This window comes from Symphalangus syndactylus, chromosome 20 (assembly GCF_028878055.3).
Source record: "Symphalangus syndactylus isolate Jambi chromosome 20, NHGRI_mSymSyn1-v2.1_pri, whole genome shotgun sequence".
In the NCBI taxonomy this organism is placed as follows: Eukaryota; Metazoa; Chordata; class Mammalia; order Primates; family Hylobatidae; genus Symphalangus; species Symphalangus syndactylus.
The window spans coordinates 22,974,156-22,998,021 of NC_072442.2; the positions used below are offsets into that span (position 1 = coordinate 22,974,156).

At 38.7% G+C, this 23,866-nt stretch overlaps 1 protein-coding gene across 11 annotated transcripts in view; it reads left to right on the forward strand.

Moving 5' to 3' along the window:
• The window catches only part of AP2B1 (adaptor related protein complex 2 subunit beta 1), a 142,204-nt gene that overhangs the window by 67,113 nt on the left and 51,225 nt on the right, over window positions 1-23,866 (forward strand). For 6 of the 11 annotated variants that reach the window (XM_055258832.2, XM_063628561.1, XM_063628565.1 and 3 more), the window contains 3 exons: window positions 1,411-1,670; window positions 8,451-8,643; window positions 22,633-22,779. In XM_055258832.2, coding sequence (XP_055114807.1) covers window positions 1,411-1,670; window positions 8,451-8,643; window positions 22,633-22,779 — 600 coding nt within the window. Of the gene's footprint in view, window positions 1-1,410; window positions 1,671-8,450; window positions 8,644-21,741; window positions 21,784-22,632; window positions 22,780-23,866 lie in introns of all 11 variants that reach the window. The other 5 variants (XM_055258827.2, XM_055258829.2, XM_063628559.1 and 2 more) reach the window with 1 other exon arrangement.

A 23,866-nucleotide genomic window follows, 5' to 3' on the forward strand; every position in this document is an offset into this window, starting at 1 on the left:
GTATTGTTACCTCTTTATTTCCAGGGCCTAGCCAGTGTCTCAACAGAAGATACTTAATAAATATTTGAATGAAAGAAGAAGGTATGGGTACAATATATGGAAGATATAATATATGTTATTAATAAGCCTGCTAATATTTAAAGCAGTTAAAAAAATTTTTTTTTTTGAGATGGAGTTTTGCTCTTATTGCCCGGGCTGGAGTGCAGTGAAACAATCTCGGCTCACTGCAACCTCCGCCTCCTGGGTTCGAGTGATTCTCTTGCCTCAGCCTCTTGAGTAGCTGGGATTATAGGCATGTGCCACCTTGCCTGGCTAATTTTTTGTATTTGTAGTAGAGACAGGGTTTCACTGTGTTAGCCAGGATGGTCCCAGTCTGCTGACCTCAGGTGATCCTCCTGCCTCTGCCTCCCAAAGTGCTGGGATTACAGGCATAAGCCACCACGCCCGGCCCTAGTTTAAAAAGTTTTTATGTCCTAAGGCCGTCTCAACCAGTTAACCTTTGCCAGATTAAACATTATTTTTCTATTTCTTATTTCTGTTTGAATTTGAGTCTTAGGATTAACCCATCTTAATTTATAGTTACATCCCTTGAAACATTAGAGATTATGGAATTATGACTATATTAGAACCATATTGAGTTAACATGTTTGTTTGCTTTTTGAGACAGAGTCTCACTCTGTTGCCCAGTCTGGAGTGCAGCGGTGCAGTCATGGTTCACTGCACCCTCAACCTCCTGGGCTCAAGTGATCCTCCTCCCTCAGTTTCCTGAGTAGATGGGACTACAGGTGCATGCGGCTCTACACCCCTCCCTGATAATTTTTTTATTTTTATTATTATTATTTTTTTTTGAGACAGAGTTTTACTCTGTTGCCCAGGCTGGAGTGCAGTGGCACGATCTCGGCTCACTGCAACCTCTCCCTCCTAGGTTCAAGCGATTCTCCTGCCTCAGCCTCCTGAGTAGCTGGGATTACAGGCACGCGCCACCAAGCCCAGCTAATTTTTGTATTTTTAGTAGAGGTGTGGTTTCACTATGTTGGCCAGGCTGGTTTCAAACTCCTGATCTCAAGTGATCCGCCCACCTTGGCCTCCCAAAGTGCTGGGATTACAGGCGTGAGCTACCACGCCCGGCCGGCCCTGCTGATTTTTTATATTTTTTGTAGAGGCAAGGTTTTGCCACGTTGCCCAGGCTGATCTCAAACTCTTGGGTCCAAGTGATCCGCCTGTTTCAGCCTCCCAAAGTGTTAGGATTACAGGCATGAGCTACAAGCTACCACATCCAGCCTGAAGTATCTTCTTAATACCCAGTCTGCATAAATCACTACAGCATTGGTTGATGATAAATCCAGCAGTTTGGGTTTCTGTATGGAGAATAGTTTCATCTCCACCTCCTTGCCTTTGCCTTTTCTTTAGGATTCTGATAATCCTGACCTTCGAGACCGGGGCTATATTTATTGGCGCCTTCTCTCAACTGACCCTGTCACAGCTAAAGAAGTAGTCTTGTCTGAGAAGCCACTGATCTCTGAGGAGACGGACCTTATTGAGCCAACTCTGCTGGATGAGCTAATCTGCCACATTGGTTCTTTGGCCTCTGTGTATCATAAGCCTCCCAATGCTTTTGTGGAAGGAAGTCATGGAATTCATCGTAAACACTTGCCAATTCATCATGGGAGGTAAGAAAGTGTGAACTGTCTCTGAGTGAGAAATGACTCTGTTTAGACAGAGTTGGTCTTCTTTATGCTTTTATAGTCTGGAAAAGAACTGCTGTACATTTTTGCACTCCTACTACTATACAACCCCAGGGTGCTCCATCTGAATACCAGTGACCACACATAAAATGGGTGAAAGACTCCTTTGTGTTCCAATCTAGGAGTACATGATGGCTTTAGAAAATTGTGGTGAAGACCTTCTAAATTGATAAAGTCTGAAAGTTGCTTAAGTCTGCAGTAAGAAGAGACTAGAAATAACCCCATAGTTGAAAACTTGGAAAAAAGCCTGTGTATACATTTAGCCATCTTGATCCTTTACTGTAGCTTTTGTTGAGCCTTCTGGATAGTTAGCAGGTATAACTTATGCTGTAAAGCTGTTAATGAAATAGTATTTCAGTATTGTTTTATTTAAAAAAAAAAAGCCTGACTTCTGTGTGGACTTAGTTTTTCAGTTACCTGTACCTTTTAAATTGGCCATATCAGCAAGGAAATTGTTATGAAAAGACTCTTGGGTAACATGGAGCTCTGGCTTTGTAGCTATCTTAAAATTCTGATTAGGAAGAAGAAACACTCTGATAAACTCTTATAATGGGTATCTCAGAATCTTTTCAGAATCTGATTCCTTCATCAATCATAATAGACCTTGATTGAAGTAGGATTTCCTCTTAGAGTAGTTAGAATAATTGGGCTTCTATTAATGAGTGTCTTGTACCATTGTCTAATGTATATTATTGTTTAAGTGGTTTTTGTGAATGGCCAAAGTGTAGGATTTATTGCTTTACAAATTGGCGTGGTCAGCATTTTGGGCTCTATGTAAATAGACTGTGGATACAGATAAAGGAAAAAGAAACAGCAACACCCAAGGAGATTATTAATCTTTCATAATTGAGTTGAATCTTTGGTTTTATAGCATGTGCTATAATTTTAATCCAGAGGAGATGTGAACTTCATAAGGATTAGTCCTTATAGTAAGTTAGGGTGTTTCTCCTTGCAGGCAAGCATGTTTAACATTCTATAGATGAGACTATTTAACTTCTGAGAATTTCTCACAGTCTGTGCTTCAAGTTTTGATGTAGATATGGATTTTCTGTTGTAATTTCCCTCTGTGACCGTGTTTGTGTCTAGCCTCCTGATAACTTTTAACCCTCACATGGAAGTGGGGAAATGAATCATCAAACCAAAACAACGCTTTCTTAAACACAGGGAGAGAACCAACATTTAAACTATCTAAAAAGAAAGTGTCTTACATAAGGCCTTTATCTGATCAATAGGCTTTAAGTTCTTATCTTCACAATTTCTTTTATGGTTCCTTTTTGGATAACCTCCTTTTTGTAATTTGTGCATGTTTTGTGTTTTTAAAGAAAATGCAAATACAGGGAAAATCTGTTTTGATATAAATGGGGATGATACGTTGCTGCAAATGACATGTCTGTAATAGTATTGACATTACCTAGCTCTCTTCTGCAATGTAAGGTTAATAAGTGATACACCTCTCATAGGAAACAAAGCAACACTTTAAAACCTTATTCTGCATCTTCTAGAGGTTTAAAAATACTCACTTCGCTAGGTCTTTTAAAATCATCTGGGAAAGAGAGAAGTGATTTTTACTTGGGTATTGCTTACAATGCTTATACTTGTCAGCTGCTCTATGGGGGTGAGGTAGTAAATAGTTGTCTAATTCAGAAAAATCTCACCTTTAAAAAATATTGCTTTAATGACAGTTATGCAGTTATTTCCCTTAAAATTGGAAATGTCTTTATATTAATTTTCTTATATTTTCCATTGAGAAAGATGTATAATAATGATGTGTCATATTCTTGTAGAATCTGTAGGATCATTTATATCTTTTCATTGAACTCACTTTATCTTCTCATATTATTCATTCCTTTCCATTAGAGTGAAGAAAAATATGTGCATGACACCTATTCTACCTTTTTTTTAGACATACTGATAGAACCATGTGTTCTGTCATGTTTTCTAAATGGTATACATCAGAAGATGACAGAATTTCATGTGTAGAGAATACTCTGTGAAAGATTTTATATATTTCTTGCCAGGTGTATGAAATAATTTCCCCTTTTTACTTCTTTCTTAAAGCCTTTTCATCGTGGCTTCCTGGACACTTTCCTTGTAAATCAGCTTTCCTAGATTGTATTTCTGTCTTTAATCTTTGCAGTTCCATGTTTATTCTCTTCTCTGATTATTCATCTTAGTTGTATCAAAAGGTTCAATCTGAACCCTTTCTTTCTGTGTTTCTCTACGTATTCCCTTAGGGAAATTACCCACTGACCACTAATATATTACAAAGCTTTACCATTTAGACCATGTTTTCAGTTGATACTTGCTTTAATAAAACCTTATGCTTCAGTGATATTGTTATCATTTTATTGATGAGGAAATTTTGTCTCACAGAGGTTGTCACTTTCCGAAAATTATGCAGCTAGTAATTAATGGAGCCAACACTTAATCCACTGCTTTTACCACCATCCTACACTGCCCCACACCCTCATGATTTCACTTGAGATGTGTATGTGAATTTCTAACCAAGCTTACTTCTCTAGCTCTGACTGCCAGTCCCTTGGTTTTGTTTTTGTTTGTTTGTTTGTCTGTTTATTTGTTTTGTTTTTGAGACGGACTGTCACTCTATAGCCCAGGCTGGAGTGCAGTGGCGCAATCTTGGCTCACTGCAACCTCTACCTCCTAGGTTCAAGAGATTCTCCTGCGACAGTCTCTGAGTAGCTGGGATTACAGACGTGTGCCACCACATCCAGCTAATTTTTTTGTACTTTTAGTAGAGATGGGGTTTCACCATGTTATCCAGGCTGGTCTCGAACTCTTGACCTCAGGTAATCCACCTGCCTTGGCCTCCCTAAGTGCCAGGATTGCAGACGTGAGCCACTGCGCCCAGCTGGAATATGAACAGGTTCTGAATTACCGAGCCCAGTGCTCTACCCTGAGACTCTGGGCATGAGCCACCATGCCCAGCCCAGTCCCTTGTTTCTGTCAGGCTTCTCTACTTGTTTTTCTTACTTAACAGAATTGAAACCTGCACATATAATTTTTCCTGTCATCCTTCTAGATTCCCCTGTGATTATTAGCTAATCTTTTGCTTCTTAGTTTTTGTTTGTGTCAAAACGTACCTAGCTTTTTAAAAGAAAACGTTTGTTTTTTAATTAAATTTTTACAATTTTTTTTACTTTTTTTTTGAGATGTAGTCTTGCTCCTCTGTCTCTCAGGCTAGAGTGCAGTGGCACAACCTTGGCTCACTGCAAGCTCCACCTCCTTCGCTCAAGTGATTCTTGTGCCTCAGCCTCCTGAGTAGCTGGGACTACAGGCGTCTCCCACCACTCCCAGCTAATTTTTTTGTATTTTTAGTAGAGACTGGGTTTCACAATGTTGGTCAGGCTGGTCTCGAACTCCTGACCTCAGGTGATCTGCCCGCCTTGGCCTCCCAAAGTGCTAGGATTACAGGTGTGAGCCACTGTGCCCACCTGTTTTTTTGTTTTGTTTTGTTTTGTTTTACTTTTTATCATATAAATCTTAAAATATGCAAGATAGAATGGTATAACAAACTTGGATATACCCATCACTCAGCTTTAGCAGTTATCAGTATCTTGCCAATCTTATTTTATTTATTGCCCCTACAGTTGTTTTTGAGGTGGCTCAAATATTTTAAATCCAATCCCAGACTTCGTATCTTTTCACCCATAAGTACTGTACTTGGTATCTTTAATAGATAAAGACTTGAAATTACAATGTTATCAAGCCTAACAAAATTGGACATAATTACTTAATATCATCCAATAAGCAGGCTAACCTACTTTCAGATTTTCTCAACTGCCATTCTCTGGTCTCGTTTAGAGTTTATATAAGATCGGCTTTACTTTTTCCTTAAATGTTTGGAGGAATTCACAGTGAAGCCCTCTGAGCCTGGAATTTTCTTGGTGGGAATTTTACTTTTTAAATTGACGTCTAATTTATAATAACCTTAGCATTAAGGTTATTGCCTGACCTTTGCACGGTCAGGATACCACGGCCGTTGAACATATGTCACTGGGCAGGCAGTGCCTCTAATACTTGTAATGCTAGAGGTGATGTTTTTGGTAAACAAGCTGGGTAAGATTTGCTGAGTTCCTTTTACTTTTTGTAATCTTTCCTTAGGGCATACCTGTGTTGGATTAACAGTATAAATAATAGGGTGCTTATTATATTGTTTATTAATATTAGGCTGTCAGTGGATTATTCCGGTCTGATGTAAGCTTATGCAGTGGAGAATATCTTCATGTTACTTATATTAACATTATTGCTTCTATTAGGTAATAGATTAGTCCAATCTGTTAGTAATAGATTAGTTCACTAATCTTAGCATTTAGTGCTCAATGAATTTTTACATATGTATACACTCATATAATCACTACCCTGATCACATATAGAATACTTTCAGCACCCTAGAAGGTTCCTCATGTTCCTTTACTGTCAGTGTGCACACTCCAGAGATTACCACTGTTCTGATTTCTATCACTATAGATTCATTTTGTCTGTTCCTGAGTGTGATATAAATGGAACCTACAGTTTTTACTCTTCTGTGTCTTGTGTCTTTCGGTCAACATAATGTGAGGTTAATCTGTGTTTTTAGTAGTTTGCTCCTTTTTATCGGTGTGTAATATTCCATTCCATGAATACACCATCTATATCTTCTATTGCACCCTTGGGTTGCTTCCAGTTTGTGGCTGCTATGAATATTCTTGTATTTGTCTTTTGGTAGACTTACGTACATATTTCTCTTGGGCATATACCTAGGAGTAGAATTGCTGGATCATAGAATAGGTTTCTAATTAGCTGTAGGAGACACTGCCAATTTTCCAAAGCAGTTGTACCAGTGTATACTCCTTCTAGCACTGTATGAGTTCCAGGTGATCTACGTTGTCAGCAATGCTTGGTAGTTTAGTTTTAGTTTTAGCCATTCTGGTGAGTGTATAGTGGTGTCTTGTTATGGTTTTAATTTGCATTTTCCTGATGAGTAAAGTCGCTAAGCACATTTTCATGTTACTGTATCCTCTTTTGCAACTTGCCTGTTTTTAATGATTTGTCTTTTTTTTAATGGTTTGTAGGAATTCCTTGTATAATTTGGATGCAAGTCCTTTGTTAGTTATATGTGTTGTGAATATCTTCTCTCAGTTTGTAGAGAGTATCTTTTCCCAATCTCTTAATGGTGTCATTGGAAGACATGTTCTTAATTTTAATGAAGTCCAGTTTATTACTTTTTTTCTTTTGTGGCTACTGCTTTTTGTTGAAACCATTATCTTCTCCAAGCTTATAAAGATGCTACTCTAGATTTTCAACTAGGTTTTACCTTTCACATTTATGTCTGATTTATCTCAATTTTTGTTTACCTTGTGAACCATAGCTCATTTTTTCCCCCATATAGCTATCCAGTTAACCCAGCACCATTTATTGAAAAGATCATCATTTCTCCTACCTAGTCCTTTTAACATGTCTTGAAACTCACCACTTTTCTTTTTATTTTTATAGCTTGTTGAGTTTTTATTATTTCATACATAGTTGATTACAGTAGCAATTTAGATTACTCTTAGCAGATCTTCATGTCCATTCTCCTAACTTCAGTCCATTATACACACAGGTGCTAGAATAATGATCCTCTAATGTTATTTTTAGTTTCTGTTCTTTGTTCAAGAAATAGAAGTGATTCTGCATTTCTTATCATATAAAAAATCAACTCTTGGCCGGGCGTGGTGGCTCACGCCTGTAATCCCAGCACTTTGGGAGGCCAAGGTGGGCGGATCACGAGGTCAGGAGATCGAGACCACAGTGAAACCCCGTCTCTACTAAAAATACAAAAAAAATTAGCCGGGCGCAGTGGCGGGCGCCTGTAGTCCCAGCTACTCAGAAGGCTGAGGCAGGAGAATGGCGTGAACCCGGGAGGCGGAGCTTGCAGTGAGCCGAGATCACGCCACCGCACTCCAGCCTGGGCGACAGAGCGAGACTCCGTCTCAAAAAAAAAAAAAAAAAAAAAAAAAAAAAAAAAAAAAAAATCTCCAGACTAGTTTTCAAAGTTTTATTTTCCTTATTCTCTCTTCCTCCAAATTTTACCAATCCCAAACTCTGCTCCTGCCGATATAACTTTTTCACCACCCCTAAAGTCAAATTGTTTATTTCTGTGCCTTTGTACAAACCTTCTCTTCCTCTTTGGAGGTTTCTTTCTGGTAGTTCCTCATAAAACCATTCCGAGAAGCTTTTAGAATCAGCACCGTTGATTTTGTTGTGTTTCTCTCTCAGAGCCTATCAGTTATGCAGACACACAATACGTGTTTCTGCTGTTACACAGTAAACTGCTTTTTAGTCATTTTGTAAATGCTGATTTTTTTGTTGTTGTGTGAGCCATTCAGGGCAGGAACCATATATTTTACAGTTTCTACAGAGAACCATAGAATTCTCCGTACAGTGTTCCCTCATAGATGTTTAATGAAAATTGACCAATTATATTATATGACTGACAAGGTTTACATAATATAATTTATTTTCATTTTAGCAACTGTATTTTGATAAAAATAAGAATTGCTAGTATCTTTTCATGAACATAAACAAATAGTTATAAAATCAGAGGGTTTTTCCCCTTTGTATTTGATAGTTAATATAGCTATATGTTTAACTATTGTTGCCATGTTATGTCCTAGGTGAAACTGACTTTTCTCTTTTCTCCATTTTATGTGCATGTGACTTTAGCACTGATGCAGGTGACAGTCCTGTTGGCACTACCACTGCAACAAACCTGGAACAGCCTCAGGTTATCCCCTCTCAAGGTGATCTTCTAGGGGATCTTTTAAACCTTGACCTTGGTCCCCCAGTCAATGTGCCACAGGTGTCCTCCATGCAGATGGGAGCAGTGGATCTCCTAGGAGGAGGACTAGATAGTCTGGTAAGCATCTTTCTTCCCTTGTTCTTTTGGTTATTTTTAGTTCTTGATATGCTAGACAGTTTTAAATTATTCAGCTTTTTAGAACTAGACCTTTCCTTGATGAGCAGTAATGTCCTTTGATAAAGGACAAGATTCTTTGTCTTTAGTAAGACAAAATTATATTCTTTGTCTTTAGTAAGACAAAATTATAATTAATACTGTTCATCATTGGTAATGGGGTATGTCTGCAAGTGTATGGGATTATTTCATTGTCCTGCCTCTAAATAGAACTTTTGACATTTAACCATCCTATTGTTCAGCAATTTTAATGTTTAGTGTCTTTTCCAGAGTTTATTATTGTTCCTAGCTCTTAACTCTGGATAGCCCACATAAATTCTCCTTTTGACCTGAACGGCATTAAAGTGACCTCACACAAATCATCCTATTTTGAGGCTTTCAAACCTTTGCCTTTTTAATATTTTATGTGCTTATACCCTAATTCTGAAAGGTTTTGAGGCAGCCTTTTTTTTTTTTTTAAGGAAAATGTACCTTTATTACAGTTGGGAAGGGCTGCTTGATTGGTTCTTTTTTTCCCTTCTTCCCCACCTACTCCATTCTATCATACTTCCAATTTAATTAGCTTCCAGGATTCTAATACTAAAAGGCTCCAAAGTCCAGAATACCTGCGAACATTTGCCACCAATGGGAACCAAAATTATTTTTTGTTTCTGTACAAGATAAATGAACTTTAAGGGTGACCATCAATCTGTGAAGAGAAGGCCAGAAAAATAACAAGTCTATTACATGACTGCCTACATAGTAGGTACTTAACTGTGGTGGAATTAGAGAGGCTTTTCTAGCTAGACCCTTGCAAAAGAGATTTTGGTCAACCCAATGACTATAAAGATGCCCAACAACGATTTATTTACCAATATCATTGGAGGGCTGACATCTTAGATATGAAAATATGTGTTCCCAGAGATGACAGACACAAAACAACTGCACTCTCTGCAGCATATACTGGCATCTTCTCTTCTACTTTATGAACAGTTTTATGTCTGGGGTTTATACCAGCCAGTAGAGGTTCATTTACTTTTTGGCTAGCAGAGAGTCTAAGGAAATAGGGTTATAGTCATATCTCTGTGGGTTGTGCATTTTACTAATGGAAAAATCACTGTTTCTAGAATTTATACATTCACCAAGCTGTGGACTCCAGCTTATATTGACACAAATGAGCACTTCTGTTGTCTTTCTTGGGAATATAAGCAAATACCTTTTATATTCATATCTTTAATGATTGAAACTGACTGATTATATAAACAGAATAGCTTCCTCATATGATCATTCTACTTATATTGCTGTATAGCCTCCTTATAGACTCCGGAGAGTGACAAATATTTACATATTCATGGAGGCTCCTAAGAATCCCTTATAAAATTGAAATAGCTGTTCCTTTTCTGTTCACATTCAACCACAAGTTAAATATTGCATCCTCTTCAAGTTTATTACATTCCCTGGTGGGGAAGCTTACTACGTGGTGGACTCATTGAACCTAAGAATGAGAAACAAACTAAGTTCAAGGGATAGAGGGGAGAAAGAGGCCCTGCCTTTTAATGTTGCCAGACCCAGGACCCTGCTTGACCCACTATAAGCATAGAAAAAAAGAGACATGTTATTTTCATTTGACTTTGTATTAGCTCATGCCAACTCCAAAACCAATGGATTTTGTCATCATATTTTACATAGCTGCCCAGTCATCTGCATTAGAATTCCTGCAAGTATTGTATCAAAGGGAAAAGCCGTTAGAACCTGCTTGGATTATAGTAGCCAAGGTTGCACACAGGCCTATTTCTTTTTTTTTTATATGAGGGATATTCTTTTGGGGATGGGAAAGTTGTTGTTTTTCTAATTGGATTTCTAAATATGCAACCTTTGCTAGATAGGCCCAGTTATGTTTTTATGTAACTCTAAATTTTAGCATTTCCTGACTTTGGGATTTAAAATGGTATCCTTGGTGTTATAGCCCCAGAAATTGTTTACAGTGCAGTTTTCTTCAGCTTATTCTGAGATTGAAAGATATCCCAGAAATCAAGATGAGAAGAAATTAAAGCCCTTATTTTTGCTTTGGATCCGTATGTGGTTAAATATATATTCACTCAGAGAATCAAGGTTCCTTTTTCGAGAACATCACAAGGAAGACCTAAATTTGGCTGTGTGGAAGAAGATGAGTTTCTAAGGCAGCAGTGGACTTTTAAAATGCTTTTATTGTTCTTATGCAAATTACCTAAAGAGGAGATTAATCCTCAAAGCCATTTTTTGAATGCATCCTTGCCTTACAGAGTGCTTCTCAAAATAAATTATATACCTTGAATCTCTAAAGATTTTGTACAAGAGAGGGTTTGTTTTGTTTAGTTTGTGGAAATGGGTTCTCACTATGTTGCGTAGGCTCATCTTGAACTCCTGGGCTCAAGCAATCCCCCTGCCTTGGCCTCCCAAAGTGCTGGGATTACAGGTGTGTGAGCCAGCACACTGAGCCTGCGAGAGATGATTTAGTTGGTCTGGAGTGAGACCTAGAGTCTGCATTTCTAACAAGGTGACACTGAAGCTGCTGGTCCATGGGCCACATTTTGCATAGTAAGGACATAGAATATCTTGTGACCACTGTGAACCACTTCAGTTTAGTGTTTGAACTATAGCTACCTAGATGCTCAGATACCTTTTCCTTTTTTTCTCTCTCTCTCTCTTTTTTTTTTGGAGGTGGAGTTTCACTCTTATTGCCCAGGCTGGAGTGCAGTGGTGTGATCTTGGTTCACTGCAACCTCACCTCCCAGGTTCAAGTGATTCTCCTGCCTCAGTCTCCCAAGTAGCTGGGATTACAGGTGCCTGCCAGCACGCCCGGCTAATCTTTTGTATTTTTAGTAGAGACGGAGTTTTACCATGTTGGCCAGGCTGGTCTCAAACTCCTGAACTCAGGTGACCCACGTCCCTCAGCCTCCCAGATTGCTGGGATTACAGGCGTGAGCCACCACGCCTGGCCGTTTTTCTCTTGACTTCAGTAGTAAACAGACTTCTGGAAAGACGGCTCCTCCTTTCCCTTAAATTAATTCAGAGGGCAAGAAACTTATTAAATTATTTTGTTAAAGCTCTTTCTTTTGCCCTGTAGGGAGAATAGTGTAGCTAGGAGTGGTAGAATTCAACCCAAACCCCTGTTTAAAATATGGCCATGGTTAGAATTGTGTGGTGGTTTGGGAAGCAGCATTTAGGTTAGCTCAGTGATCATTTCAGGAAGGCTATCAACCAGGCCACTAGACTGTTGGTACTACTTTTATCATGGGTTTCTAACAGAACCTCACCCATAGAGGTCAGTGGTGTACTGCTAACAAAGTATTGCCTGGTTCCTAATGACTGTATGGTTCTCAACTTTATCTGCAGAGTTGGTCCCACATGATTACCAGTTTAAAAAAAAAATGCTCTCTAGCCATTGAAACTACAAAGAAAAAAAATACTATCAATACTTGAGTCCAGGAGTAATTAAACAACACCTCTGGGAGGCAGGACCTAGACGTTGCTATTTTTAAAAAGTTACCTGGGTTATTTTAATCTTGCAGCCAGGGTTGAGAACATTAAACCAAATGAAATTCCAAATGGAGTTAGGTAGAGATGTTAAAGACTGATTTCTAAGCCAAGACAGTGACTGCCACAGAAGAATCATATTCTCAAGATCCTCTTTGGCACCTCCTACAAAAACAGATATCTCTGACTTTACCTTTGTTCTTTTCCCCCTGAATATTTTTCTGTTATGACATTCTGTGAGGTTATCCATCGTGTCAGAAGTTGACTGGAAGTTGAATTTAACCAATTTAGATATGGTCGCTCAGTCCCAGGGTCTTTTTTATCCTTGCTTACTTGCCATAATTGGAGACTGAAAATTGAGGGCATTTTATATTTTGGATTGTCTAACCATTTCTATTCTTCTATCTTAAAACTTGATATTCATGAGAAGATATTTTTATTCTTCCTTTTTCATAGCCTGGTGATCTTCCCTTAGATCTTCTTCTACTTCATCTTCTTTTACTGTCACACTCATAAAATTTGGCCAGCGTTAAGATTTAGTGAGTTGTGACCTTTTCTTATTAGGTTGGAACAAAAGTAATTGTGGTTTTTGCCATTAACAGTAATTACTTTTGCTCCAACCTAATAGAACTGTCATAGTCAGGACATACTTATCAATTTATTATTTATTTGTTATTATTACTAGTCAGGAATGTTTTGCCACAACATTCCTGAAAGCTGTGGCCTTCCTCCATCAATAATAGTGACTCTCAACATTTGTGATTCTTTAAAGAGGAGTAGGGTGGGCCATTGCTGTGATATAAAGAAAGTAAACATACTGTAGCTCCCTGGGTGATTGATTCTTGTATGCTTTTTTAAAGAAAGCAGTCATCTTTGAATGGAATGCCTCTTCATCTCAAGACTTGGATAAAAATGGATTTCTACCTATTCTTTTTAGTCTCCTTACTGAAACATCCTTATTTTTTGCTCGCATTTCAGCATATTCTCTTTTGCTTGTACTCTACAGGTAGTTTATTCCATCTGTCAGCACAAACTGAACTATCGCTTTGATATGGAGTAAATTAGTGTAATGTAGTTTATGTAGTTGATCTGCTCTACATGTGGAGCGTGACAGTTTACTAGTTAGGTATAGGCTTGCAAAGTAGTTATTGGGGCTTTTTTTTGTTTCCTTTGGAAGCCATATATGTGGAGTTTTTTGTTTTTTTTTTTTTTATGACTCTGGTACTTAATCTAAGAAACTGCTCGTTCTGAGTAGTGTGATTTTTCTCACCGTGCAGATCCTTCTGGTCTGGTGTAGTGTGGGAGGTGACCTGATGCCCATGTGTATAACTCTTGTGTATGTGTTATGTGCTCATGAGTCTGACATCTGCGAGGATCACTGAAGTAGTAATTGAATCTCGATTATTTTCTTGCCTTTACTTCCAGTCTGTCAGCAGAGGCCTTGGCTAAATTACAGCCTTTTGTTCATCCAAGGTGCTGTGCATTATTCTTTATACAGTGCTATTGTGTATATCAAAAATGGAAAGGAAGAATTATCCAAAGTGCCCTTTCTCTGTGCTGATGAAGGATTTCATCCTGGAGAAATATACTGTGTGCCCAGCTTGAGTGGTATGGAATAGAGGAGAAACTGCCTTTTCCTGACCCCCAGTCCATGTTTTTCCCACTGTTTCTTACAGGTTTTTACCTTTCAGATTATTAAGTCATAAGCTATTTATTAATAGTTTTGAGATTTTTTAGCCCACAGGAAATCCATCATCCATACTAGTTTTGCATCTTTATTTTTCTTCCTTTGGAGGAGCTTTGCAATGACTTAAAACCTTAGTTTTTAGAGTTTGTGTTATGTGGAAAGATCTTTGTAAGTTGTTGCCCGTTAAATTTCTCAGTGAGGCTTCCATAACCACCATCTTTGTATCAGTGCATACGTTTAGTCAAGACTGGCGTCAGGCAGTTTTGAGAATAATTACTAATTTCTGAGTGCTAGTCCCTGTCTGTGCTAGAACTTTTATAATTTCTAATCCTCAGAACAACTCAAGAAGATAATTGGTATTGGGCCCCATTTTACAGAAAACTGAAGGTCATACAGTAAGTTGCAGAGTTGGGATTTGAACCCAGGACTTCTTTAAAACTTCAAAGTTTATATACTTTATACTGTCCTATGGTTTTCCAGTTTGTTTGTTATTGTCACCTTGTAGAATAGAATACAGTTTCACCTAACTGGTCCTCCTCAAACTGGGAAATGCAGTCTCTGGAGTACACAGCAGAGTGCAGGGTGCATTTGAAGCTGCAGAATAAATATGGCTCATTGTCTTGCAGTGTCAGTCTTACTTGATGGTAAATAATGTAAACAGAATATACACTGGTGTGTTACCACTTAGAATGTAAAATTGCATGACTTTAAGATAAAAAATACAGCTTGCTTGCCCTGGGCCTCTTGATGGTGTACATCCCAGGTCCCTGAGTATATGAGTTTGGGCTAATGTGTCACATGAAAGTTGGAGAAGGACTACAGAAGTGTATTCATTCATGAAGAAAAGAGACTGAATAATGAAGTAAGTTCATGCACCTTTCTTGCAAGAGGAACAGATTGTTCATCTTATCCTTATTTATTTATTTAAAGACAGGGTCACTGCAACCTTGAGCTCCTGGGCTCAAGTAGTCCTCCCACCTCAGCCTCCCAAAGTGTTAGGATTTACAGGCATGAGCCACTATACCTGGTCATTTTATTTTCATTTAAGTAAAACCACAAAAATCTCCTTTTCCCATCTCTTCACCAGTGAGCTATAATAAAACAGTAGTACTTTGAAGGCAGTTAAATGATGTGCAGGCATTCTTCTTCTGAAAATTTGCTATCAAAACCACTCAAATAATACATTTCCTCCCTAAAATGAGTTCTGGCCCGGCTGGGAGATGTTTGTTTATCCATTTTTTTGAGACAAGGTCTCGCTTTGTCACCCAAGCTACTGTACAGTGGTGTGATCATAGCTCACTGCAGCCTCAAACTCCTGAGCTCAAGTGATCCTCCAACCTCAGCCCCCCAAGTAGCTGGGACTACAGGCACATGCTGCATACATGGCTAATGGGTGTTCATTTTTTTTCCTCAGTTGGTTCTATTCATATGTGTTGGCAATGTTGATGCAGATATTGTGCTCTAGGCCAGTTAGTAAACAATTTTGTCAGGCTTTTGTCCTTTTGGTGATAATTTTCCCTAATAAAATGATTTACTTCAAAATTGTCTCCCAAGAAATACTGCCAGTAGCCGTCTGTATATTACTGCCAGTAGCCGTAAATATGCTTATATATTTACAAAACATTCATTCATTCAATAAATAAATATTTGAGTGCCTAGTATTCAGGCTCTATTCTATATACTAGGCATATAGAATGGTCCTTGCAACCTTACGAAACAGTCCTTGGAAGCTTACATTCGGGTAGGGGAGACAAATGATAAAGTAGCAAATGCTGTGAAAGAAAGTGAGAGAGAATAAAGAGGTTCCCTTGTTGATTTTTACTATATTCATCATTGAGTTCTGCCTGACCTAAGAGACCTATGGTGACCATTCTAAGGACTTTTTGTCTTACATCAGGAAGTAATCTGTTACATTCCCCTACTTTTCCACTGATAGAAGCCTTTTCCCTCCTCAGGTTATGGAGTCTTCTGATGATTTTTATATGATCTCAATGCATTTATGCTATTCCTTATCAAGTCTGCTCTCAGCCATCAGTTTATTAGCTTTTGCATGGTTACAGAGTCTTTCCAACAGTTTGATTAATTATATTTTATGATGCTTTTTGGAATAGCTTTTTTTTGTTGTTTTTTTTGAGACAGGATCTCTGTCACCCAGGCTAGAAAGCAGTGGCACTATCACGACATACTGCAGCTTTGACCTCCCTGGGCCCAGGTGATCCTCCTACCACAGCCTCCAAACTAGCTGGGTCTACAGGCACCCACCACTACACCCAGCTAATTTTTGTATTTTTTGTAGTCATGGTTTTGCCATGTTATTCAGGCTGGTCTTGAGCTCCGGGGCTCAGGCAATCCACTTGCCTCAGCTTCCCTGAGGGCTGGGATTACAAGTGTGAGCCATTATGCCCATCCTTGAATAGCTTTTTGAAGATCATATTAAAATCTGCAGCCTAGTAGCTGAAAACCTTACTTTAACACAAGATACTGTGTGCCATCTAAAATTTAAGCTCTGTTAGAGAGACACACACTGATGGTTTTGATACCAATAGGATTTTGACAATAGTAAGTTTTATTGTTTGTGATGGGAATCATTGTATACTATTTTTGCACCATTCTGTTGACTCCTGAATAATAGAGCTATTGGTAAGCTATATGGCTTGGAGCATTCTTTAGATTCCCTTCAATTCAGTAAGTTCTAGAAAACATTAAATAAAAGAGACACTAGCTCTAAACAGGAGCATAGAAATGTCTGAGCTTAAGATATACACCTGCAGTTAAGAGAATGTCTTCAGATACCTAGACAGCTCCACAGTTTTAGAAGCAAATAGATGTACTTTGGACTGGCCAGACATAGGTCAAAGGGGCTAACCCAGATCAGTCATTATGATAATTTGTGGGATTTTTTTTTTCCAGTCCACTCAGTGGTTATCTCAGATGATATTCCTTTATAAAATTTAAGAATTCCTTTTCAAATTTTCTTTTCTTGGAGTCAGGCAGATTTATTCCCTTATATAACTTCAATCTTGAGTCCTTCCTCTGTACTTCTGCTGTAATAGCACATTGCCATTGGACGAGGGCATTTCCTTTTGTTATCTATAGCTGAACTGAGCCTGTATGCAGGCTCAGGTCTGCGACTTTTGGCTCTACCTGGCTCTGCAGAGCTCATATAACCATGCCGAAATCCCTTTAGCCCATAAGTTACAATAAGTCACCGTAAAACCCCTGTTTTCTGTCCGGTTGCTGAACATTATTGTGCAACGACACATTATTGTGTAGTTTAACATGAACCAAGTTCCACTCAGCATTACTTCAGATGTAGTAAAGTGACCACTCTTTGGCAGTAGACAAATGTTAGTATTATTCTCAGTGCCATTTAATGACCACAACAATTATGGGGGACTACTGTGATTGGAGACTGGGGGAGCTACACCACTAGCAGAAAATTTGGATTTAGGTATCAGTTACAGACTTTTAATACAGACTGTTCAATTCTCAGTATTTGAAATATTCTTTTCCTGAAGTTGCCATCTTTTCCCCTTCTTTCTGTATCTGATTTAGTTGACCTATAATTGACATCATTTTCTTCATGGAGAAAATGGCAGCCTCAGTAAGGCAATCCTGGGAACAACAGTGAGTGGATACCTCCAAGAGACACTTAAAACACAGTATCTGGACATGTAAGATCAGGATCAAAGCCATACCCTGCACTCCTGTTCCTTTTCCCTCCTGTCTCCTACCAGCTCACTGGATAACAGATATCACTCTGAGTTTTACAAGTTCTAGTTTGATTGATTTTGTACCCTACCTGATAAGTATGGGCTTAGAGTATATCCAGACAGATGAACCTGACTCCCAATAATCTCAGGCTGGATGCAATGATTCATACCTGTAATCCCAGCACTTCGTGAGGCTGAGGTGGGAGAATCGCTTGAGCCCAGGAGTTAGAGCCCAGCCTGAAGAACAAAGTGAATTTTTTTCTTTAAACAAATAGTGTCCAACTGAACTGAAATGGTTACTGTCTAGTTCAGGCTGACATACAACAACTTTCTGGTGTAGTTGTTCACTTTCTAGCTTTCTTTTTTCTTGATGAATATCTCCTTCCTCTTGTTTGTCACTTGTAGATAGGAGAGGCCACTCACTGGGTAATTCGCTTCCATTCCTGCTGACATCTCCCTATTAGTCACTCACACCCATCATCATGCTGTCACCTTGCCATGGTTTCAGAGAGTAGGATAATCTCCATTAGAATCTTTTTCAGTTAAGAGGAAAGTTGCTGAATAGTCTGGATAAGCTGTAGTCTTGCTAGTTAGAAAACATGTACAGTATTGAAATTGTCCTTTCCCTTTGCTCTCTGAACATAGCACAATTAGGTGAACCTTTGTATCCCTGGCTGTGTCTCTGATATCTTTTGGACCCTGTCTTTGTGTCAGATCAGAGTTCATGTTTCTAGCTGAGTTGTACCTGATATACTGAACATAAACAAAGGAATGTCAGGATTGCTTTTCAGTTCTTCATGATTTTGAATAAAATTGACAAGCAGCACTGGGGGACAGTACTTTCAGATCCTTTCCAGCTAAGATAATATTCATATATCATTCAAAGATAAAAAGAATGAAATCTAAGAAAATAAGGGCTATGAATGTGCTTTCTTTCCTTTGGTCTAAACACTACCCATGAATCTCTTTTCTCAATGCCTTTTATTGAATTTAGCAAAACTGCTGTTTCCTTTCCAATGTGTTTTTCTTTCTTGCTGTTCTGTGCCAAGCAGGTCCATAAAGAATTCTGTCTCTTTCAATCTTGGATTATAAGCCTAGCCAGAAGAGGGGAGAATAAGTTGCGGGGAGAGGGGGTAAGTCCATCAGAAAGTCGAAAACCACCTCAGAGTATCAGGACAAAGGAAACATTTTTCGCAGAATCCTTTCCATGGCTTTTCCTCTCTGCTCAATTTTTTTTTTTTTTGAGTTGGAGTCTTGCTCTGTCGCCCAGGCTATAGTGCAATGGCATAATCTCGGCTCACTGCAACTTCTGCCTCCCGGGTTTAAGCAATTCTCCTATCTCAGCTGGGACTACAGGTTCCCATCACCAGGCCCAGCTAATTTTTGTATTTTTAGTAGAGACAGGTTTCACCATATTGGTCAGGCTGGTCTTGAACTCCTGACCTCAGGTGATCAACCCGCCTCAGCCTCCCAAAGTGCTGGGATTACAGGTGTGAGCCACCGCGCCCGGCCTCTCTGCTCAAATCCTGACTTCCTTTTTATTCACAAGTTCCAAAGTCATTTCTGAGCAGATGAAATCTTGTCTGACTCTAAATAACTGATTCTCTAACGGATGTGTTTTCAACCTTGGCTGTACATTAGAATCAATTGGGGAAGCTTTTCAAAATTCTGATGCCCAGGCTACACCCCAGAACAATTAAATTACCATCTCTGGGGGCGAGTACTTTTTAAAGCGCTACTCTCTGCAACCCCCACACACAGATGGTTGATTCCATTGTGTATCCAAGGTTGAAACCATACTAATGAAACATAATTGACATAGTTATTAGTATTCTTAGAAAGCTTAATCTAAGAAACCTCCAGGTTTTTATGAAGGGGAAATTAAAAAATTAAAGACTGCCTTTGCAAACTTATTTTGTATGAGTATTTTTTAAAAATACATATCAACCCTGTGTTCCAGTCTAATTGGCCTTTTCATTCTTCCATGCTTTCTCCGCTTTTGTTCATGCTATTTGAGAAATGGCCTTCCCCCATTTTTGCTTTTTATAATTCCACACTACCACCTTTTTGAAGCTTCTCTTCATTCTTTCAGCCAGAGGGAGGTTCTTCCCTTCAGAGCTTCCCTTTTTTGCTTTAGTATATTCTGTATGGTTTCGCATTCATGTTTTATTTCTCCAGCTAGTTTGCAAAGCTTCATTCTTATCTATGTGGTCCCCTCATTGCCAGGCATCTTTATATCCCTTGTAATGCCTTGCGTCCAGTAAATGTTTGAATAAAAGGAATTTGAGATGTCATGCTGCAGATGTGTGCTATTGTAGAACTAGGGAGAAAGCAGGTGTGTAATATCTTTTCTATTCCCTTCACACTTTTCTAGTTACTCAAATTCTTGGTTTGGGGATGCCTTTTTTTTTTTTTTTTTTTTTTTTTTTTTTTTTTTTTTTGAGATGGAGTCTTGCTCTTATTGCCCAGGATGAAGTGCAGTGGCATGATCTCAGCTCACCACAACCTCTCCCTCCCGGGTTCAAGTGATGCTCTTGCCTCAGCCTCCCGAGTAGCTGGGATTACAGGCGCCCGCCTAATAATAAACCACCACACCCTGCTAATTTTTGTATTTTTAGTAGAGATGGGATTTCACCATGTTGGCCAGGCTGGTCTCAAACTCCTGACCTCATGATCCGCCCACCTCGGCCTCCCAAAGTGCTGGGATTACAGGCATGAGCCACCACGCCCAGCCAAGGATGACCTTTTTATTTATTTTAAGTATGTGATTTTCATCCCCTGTGCAACCATTAAGTAGTCTTCAGGAATCAGATTCTGGAAATGTTAGCTCTGGTTTGGAATGCTCTGTAGTTTACAACAGAGCTTGCTTGCTAATGCCAATTATGAAGCACCTACCAGGGTTATTTTCTGTCATGGTTTAAACAGAACTTTGTTGTAGTCCTCACTATTTTTTAATATTTAAGATTAATTTTTACATTTTTGAGAATGCCATTTTATGTACTACTCTCTGTTCACTGAGAAGATAAATCCTCTTTCCCCAATCTTAAAGATACAAAATAATTTTTACAGCTCAATGATCTGCAACTTTCCACCACTAAATGACTATAAAGGAGAATGTGCTTAGAGCAGACAAGGCATTTGATGATTCAAGGAAGTGTTTTAGATGCACAGTAAGAACTAGGGAAGAAACAACTGTGGAACTGTAGCAAAAAGTAGATTTTGCTTTTTAAACAGCTTCATTAGTTGTGTTTATGTGTGTTTTACATTGCCTGTATGCCACCTATTTTCAGCTTGAGTTCTTTAATGTTTTTGTCAAGGAAGACCGACTTCAGAGTGAATTATATCTATCAGAAACCTGAGAAAAAAGCAAGACTAAGACCATGTGGAGTTATTTTCTTGTCAGCTAGGTAATTCAGTTAGTCTAATTCTCTAATGCTTAACATCCTTTTTAAATGATCCAAATAAATCACATTTCTCCTTAGTAGAATTGACTGTGAAAGAGATTTGAAGCACTGCATGCTTACCCACTTCCTCCTTAGATAGGTCAGATATTTTCTTTTTTAGGAACATTCCAAACTCTGAAAATCACTTTTGTTCCACCTATAATTTTTGCAGCTTGAAATTGCAGCTCAATACTAGTTTGGCTCTTACTTTTTCAGTGGGGCAGCAGGTTTTGTAAATTAAAACACATTAATTGTTTTGTTTTTTGGCTTTTCCTTTTCCAACACCTCCCCACCCTCTCTGTCCGCCCCCCACTATAAGTTTCCTTTTAAAGAAAAAAAAAGCATATTCGAAATATTGCCGCTTGGGGATAGAGCTTCTTAGAATATGCAAACTCTTTAAATCTTGTTTGGGTTTGTGCCTGTGTACCCCAGTGGAAAGACTGGATCTGAAACATCCCTGAGATGTCCCAGCTCCATCTTCTTTCCAAGTTTTCTCCAAACTAATACACCATCACTACCACCACTTAGTTCCCCTAATACATATTTCTTTGTAATCTAGAATTTTTTTAGGCTTTGGGAGACAAGTTGAATGGCATGTATTTCCAGCAACTTGGTAGAGCAATTTACAGATTCTATATGGGCATCTAGTATTTAGCTAAATGAACTCTACCTCTCTCTCCTCTCTCTCCTTTCTCTCTTTCAGCTTGGCAGTGACCTTGGCGGGGGCATTGGAGGAAGTCCGGCAGTAAGTGCCATCTGTTTTTTTCACCATGAGAAGCACTGCCCCCTGTTTGATGCCTTTCCTATGTACACAGTATCAGACCAGCCACTGCTGCTGTCTAGCACTGCACACCAAAACCTCTATAACAGTATATGGGAAGTAGAAAGTAGTATAGGGTTACTTGGAATTGTTGGGGTCATGCACCACATGGTGTAGAGACATCTTTAAGGATTAATGTTCCAGTGCCTATAGAGATCTTTGTCTTTCTGATATTAAAGAGCTAAAGGGAATGGACCCTTCCATCTTGACTGGAGAATGCTTATTCCCTGGTGTCCTAGAAAGAACTTGAGAGGGTCAGCTGGACTCAGAGTGAGACTCTCCTCATAAATGAGTTAGTTTCGGGGGTGTGAATGTCCATCTCCCTGAGGAGAGCTTCCTACTAGGTATTTATGTCTAAATGGGAAAGGAAATAAGACTTTGCTGAACCCAGGTGGAAATGGAACTGCTGTTTAAGTTGGATACTTCCCCCTCTTTCTATAAAAACAAACTCCTTTCTTAGGGTACCCATAGGCCTTTTGCACAGAATCATGGAAGCTAAAATTGGAAACAAACACAAAATCTTGGATCACTGTGTTCCTGTATCCTGAGTACTCTCTTGATAAAGCTTCTAAAGAATATGTGTGTCTTATCAATGATGAAAAAATAACTGTCATGATTAAAAAGATGAAGAATATACTAATTTGACTCCTAAGAATATTGTAATTATGGTGTTTTCTTATTGATTTATCAAAACTACTAAGATATATAGCAATATTTTAAGGACTGTTAATCTGTTCTTCCCAATCTCCCCTCTCCCTTTTTTTTTTCCTGCAGGTGGGACAATCCTTCATCCCATCATCGGTGCCTGCAACCTTTGCTCCTTCACCTACACCTGCTGTGGTCAGCAGTGGACTGAATGACCTGTTTGAACTCTCCACAGGGATAGGCATGGCGCCTGGTGGATATGTGGCTCCTAAGGCTGTAAGTAAAGAGTTAACATAGCAATACTTTCTTAATGGACAGGACCCAAACTGTTTCACTTTTAACATTTGTGTTACTTCTACTGGTAATAAATCAAAGGTTTGGGCCCTTGTTCTGGAGGACTTAGAGGAAGATGAAAGGTGGCTTCAAACTTAGCAGTAGGAAGCACCATTAGCATCCTTGTTAAACATTTTTATAATTAGACTTAAAATTTGACATATCAATTATTTGAGTTTTGTTCTCGTGTTTAGAAATGTTGTCTAGTTTGTCAACATTGAAGTCAATCTAGTGAAAATCTAGTGGTATGTAGTGCACTAGCAGGAGAAAAAAATGCAGAGAAGTCATTTCTCTTACTCCTCTTTCCCCATTGGTATTACATATGGATTCTAGAATGCCACTGCTCAGATTTGGTTTTCATGGATTTTAGTGTACCTTTTTAGAGTTCCGATTTAGGTTTGTGTCACTGGGGCTCTTCTTGTCTTGTCTTAACCTTACTTGATGTCACTCACATTGAAATTCAAGAGGGGAAACTTCCGTTTAATGAAGCTCATTTAAGCCCTTCGGAAAAGCACCATCCAGGCTAGGCCAGGCTTCATAGAGTCTTGCCTTTCTGAGGACCAATTTGGCTGAATTCTCTGCTTTCTAATCTGACTCCTTATGGGGGATCCCTGCTATAGAGATGTAGACCAGTTGTCCATTCCAGGAGTCATAACTGTGATAACTGAGTGTGTATAGTTATTACAGTACATAGCAAAACCAAAGATATTCAAAATTGAGCCATAGTGTTTTGGCACAACTCGGTAGCTTTGTTGTAAGGTTTACTATATTGGATATTGTCTTCAGACTTTTAATTATTAGTTATCTAATGCACTCATTTACTAACATAAAAGTATTGTATACAAATGACCAATGTAAATAATATAAAAATGTAAGATGGAAAATTGTCTCCCCCGCCCCCATTTCCCATGTATAGCCACTGTTAACTTTCTTGTGTGTCCTTTCAAAAGAAAAAGATCATGCATATAGCTGTATATTTGTATCCTTTGAACATTCTGTGTCAATGGGATATACTATTTTGCACCTTGGT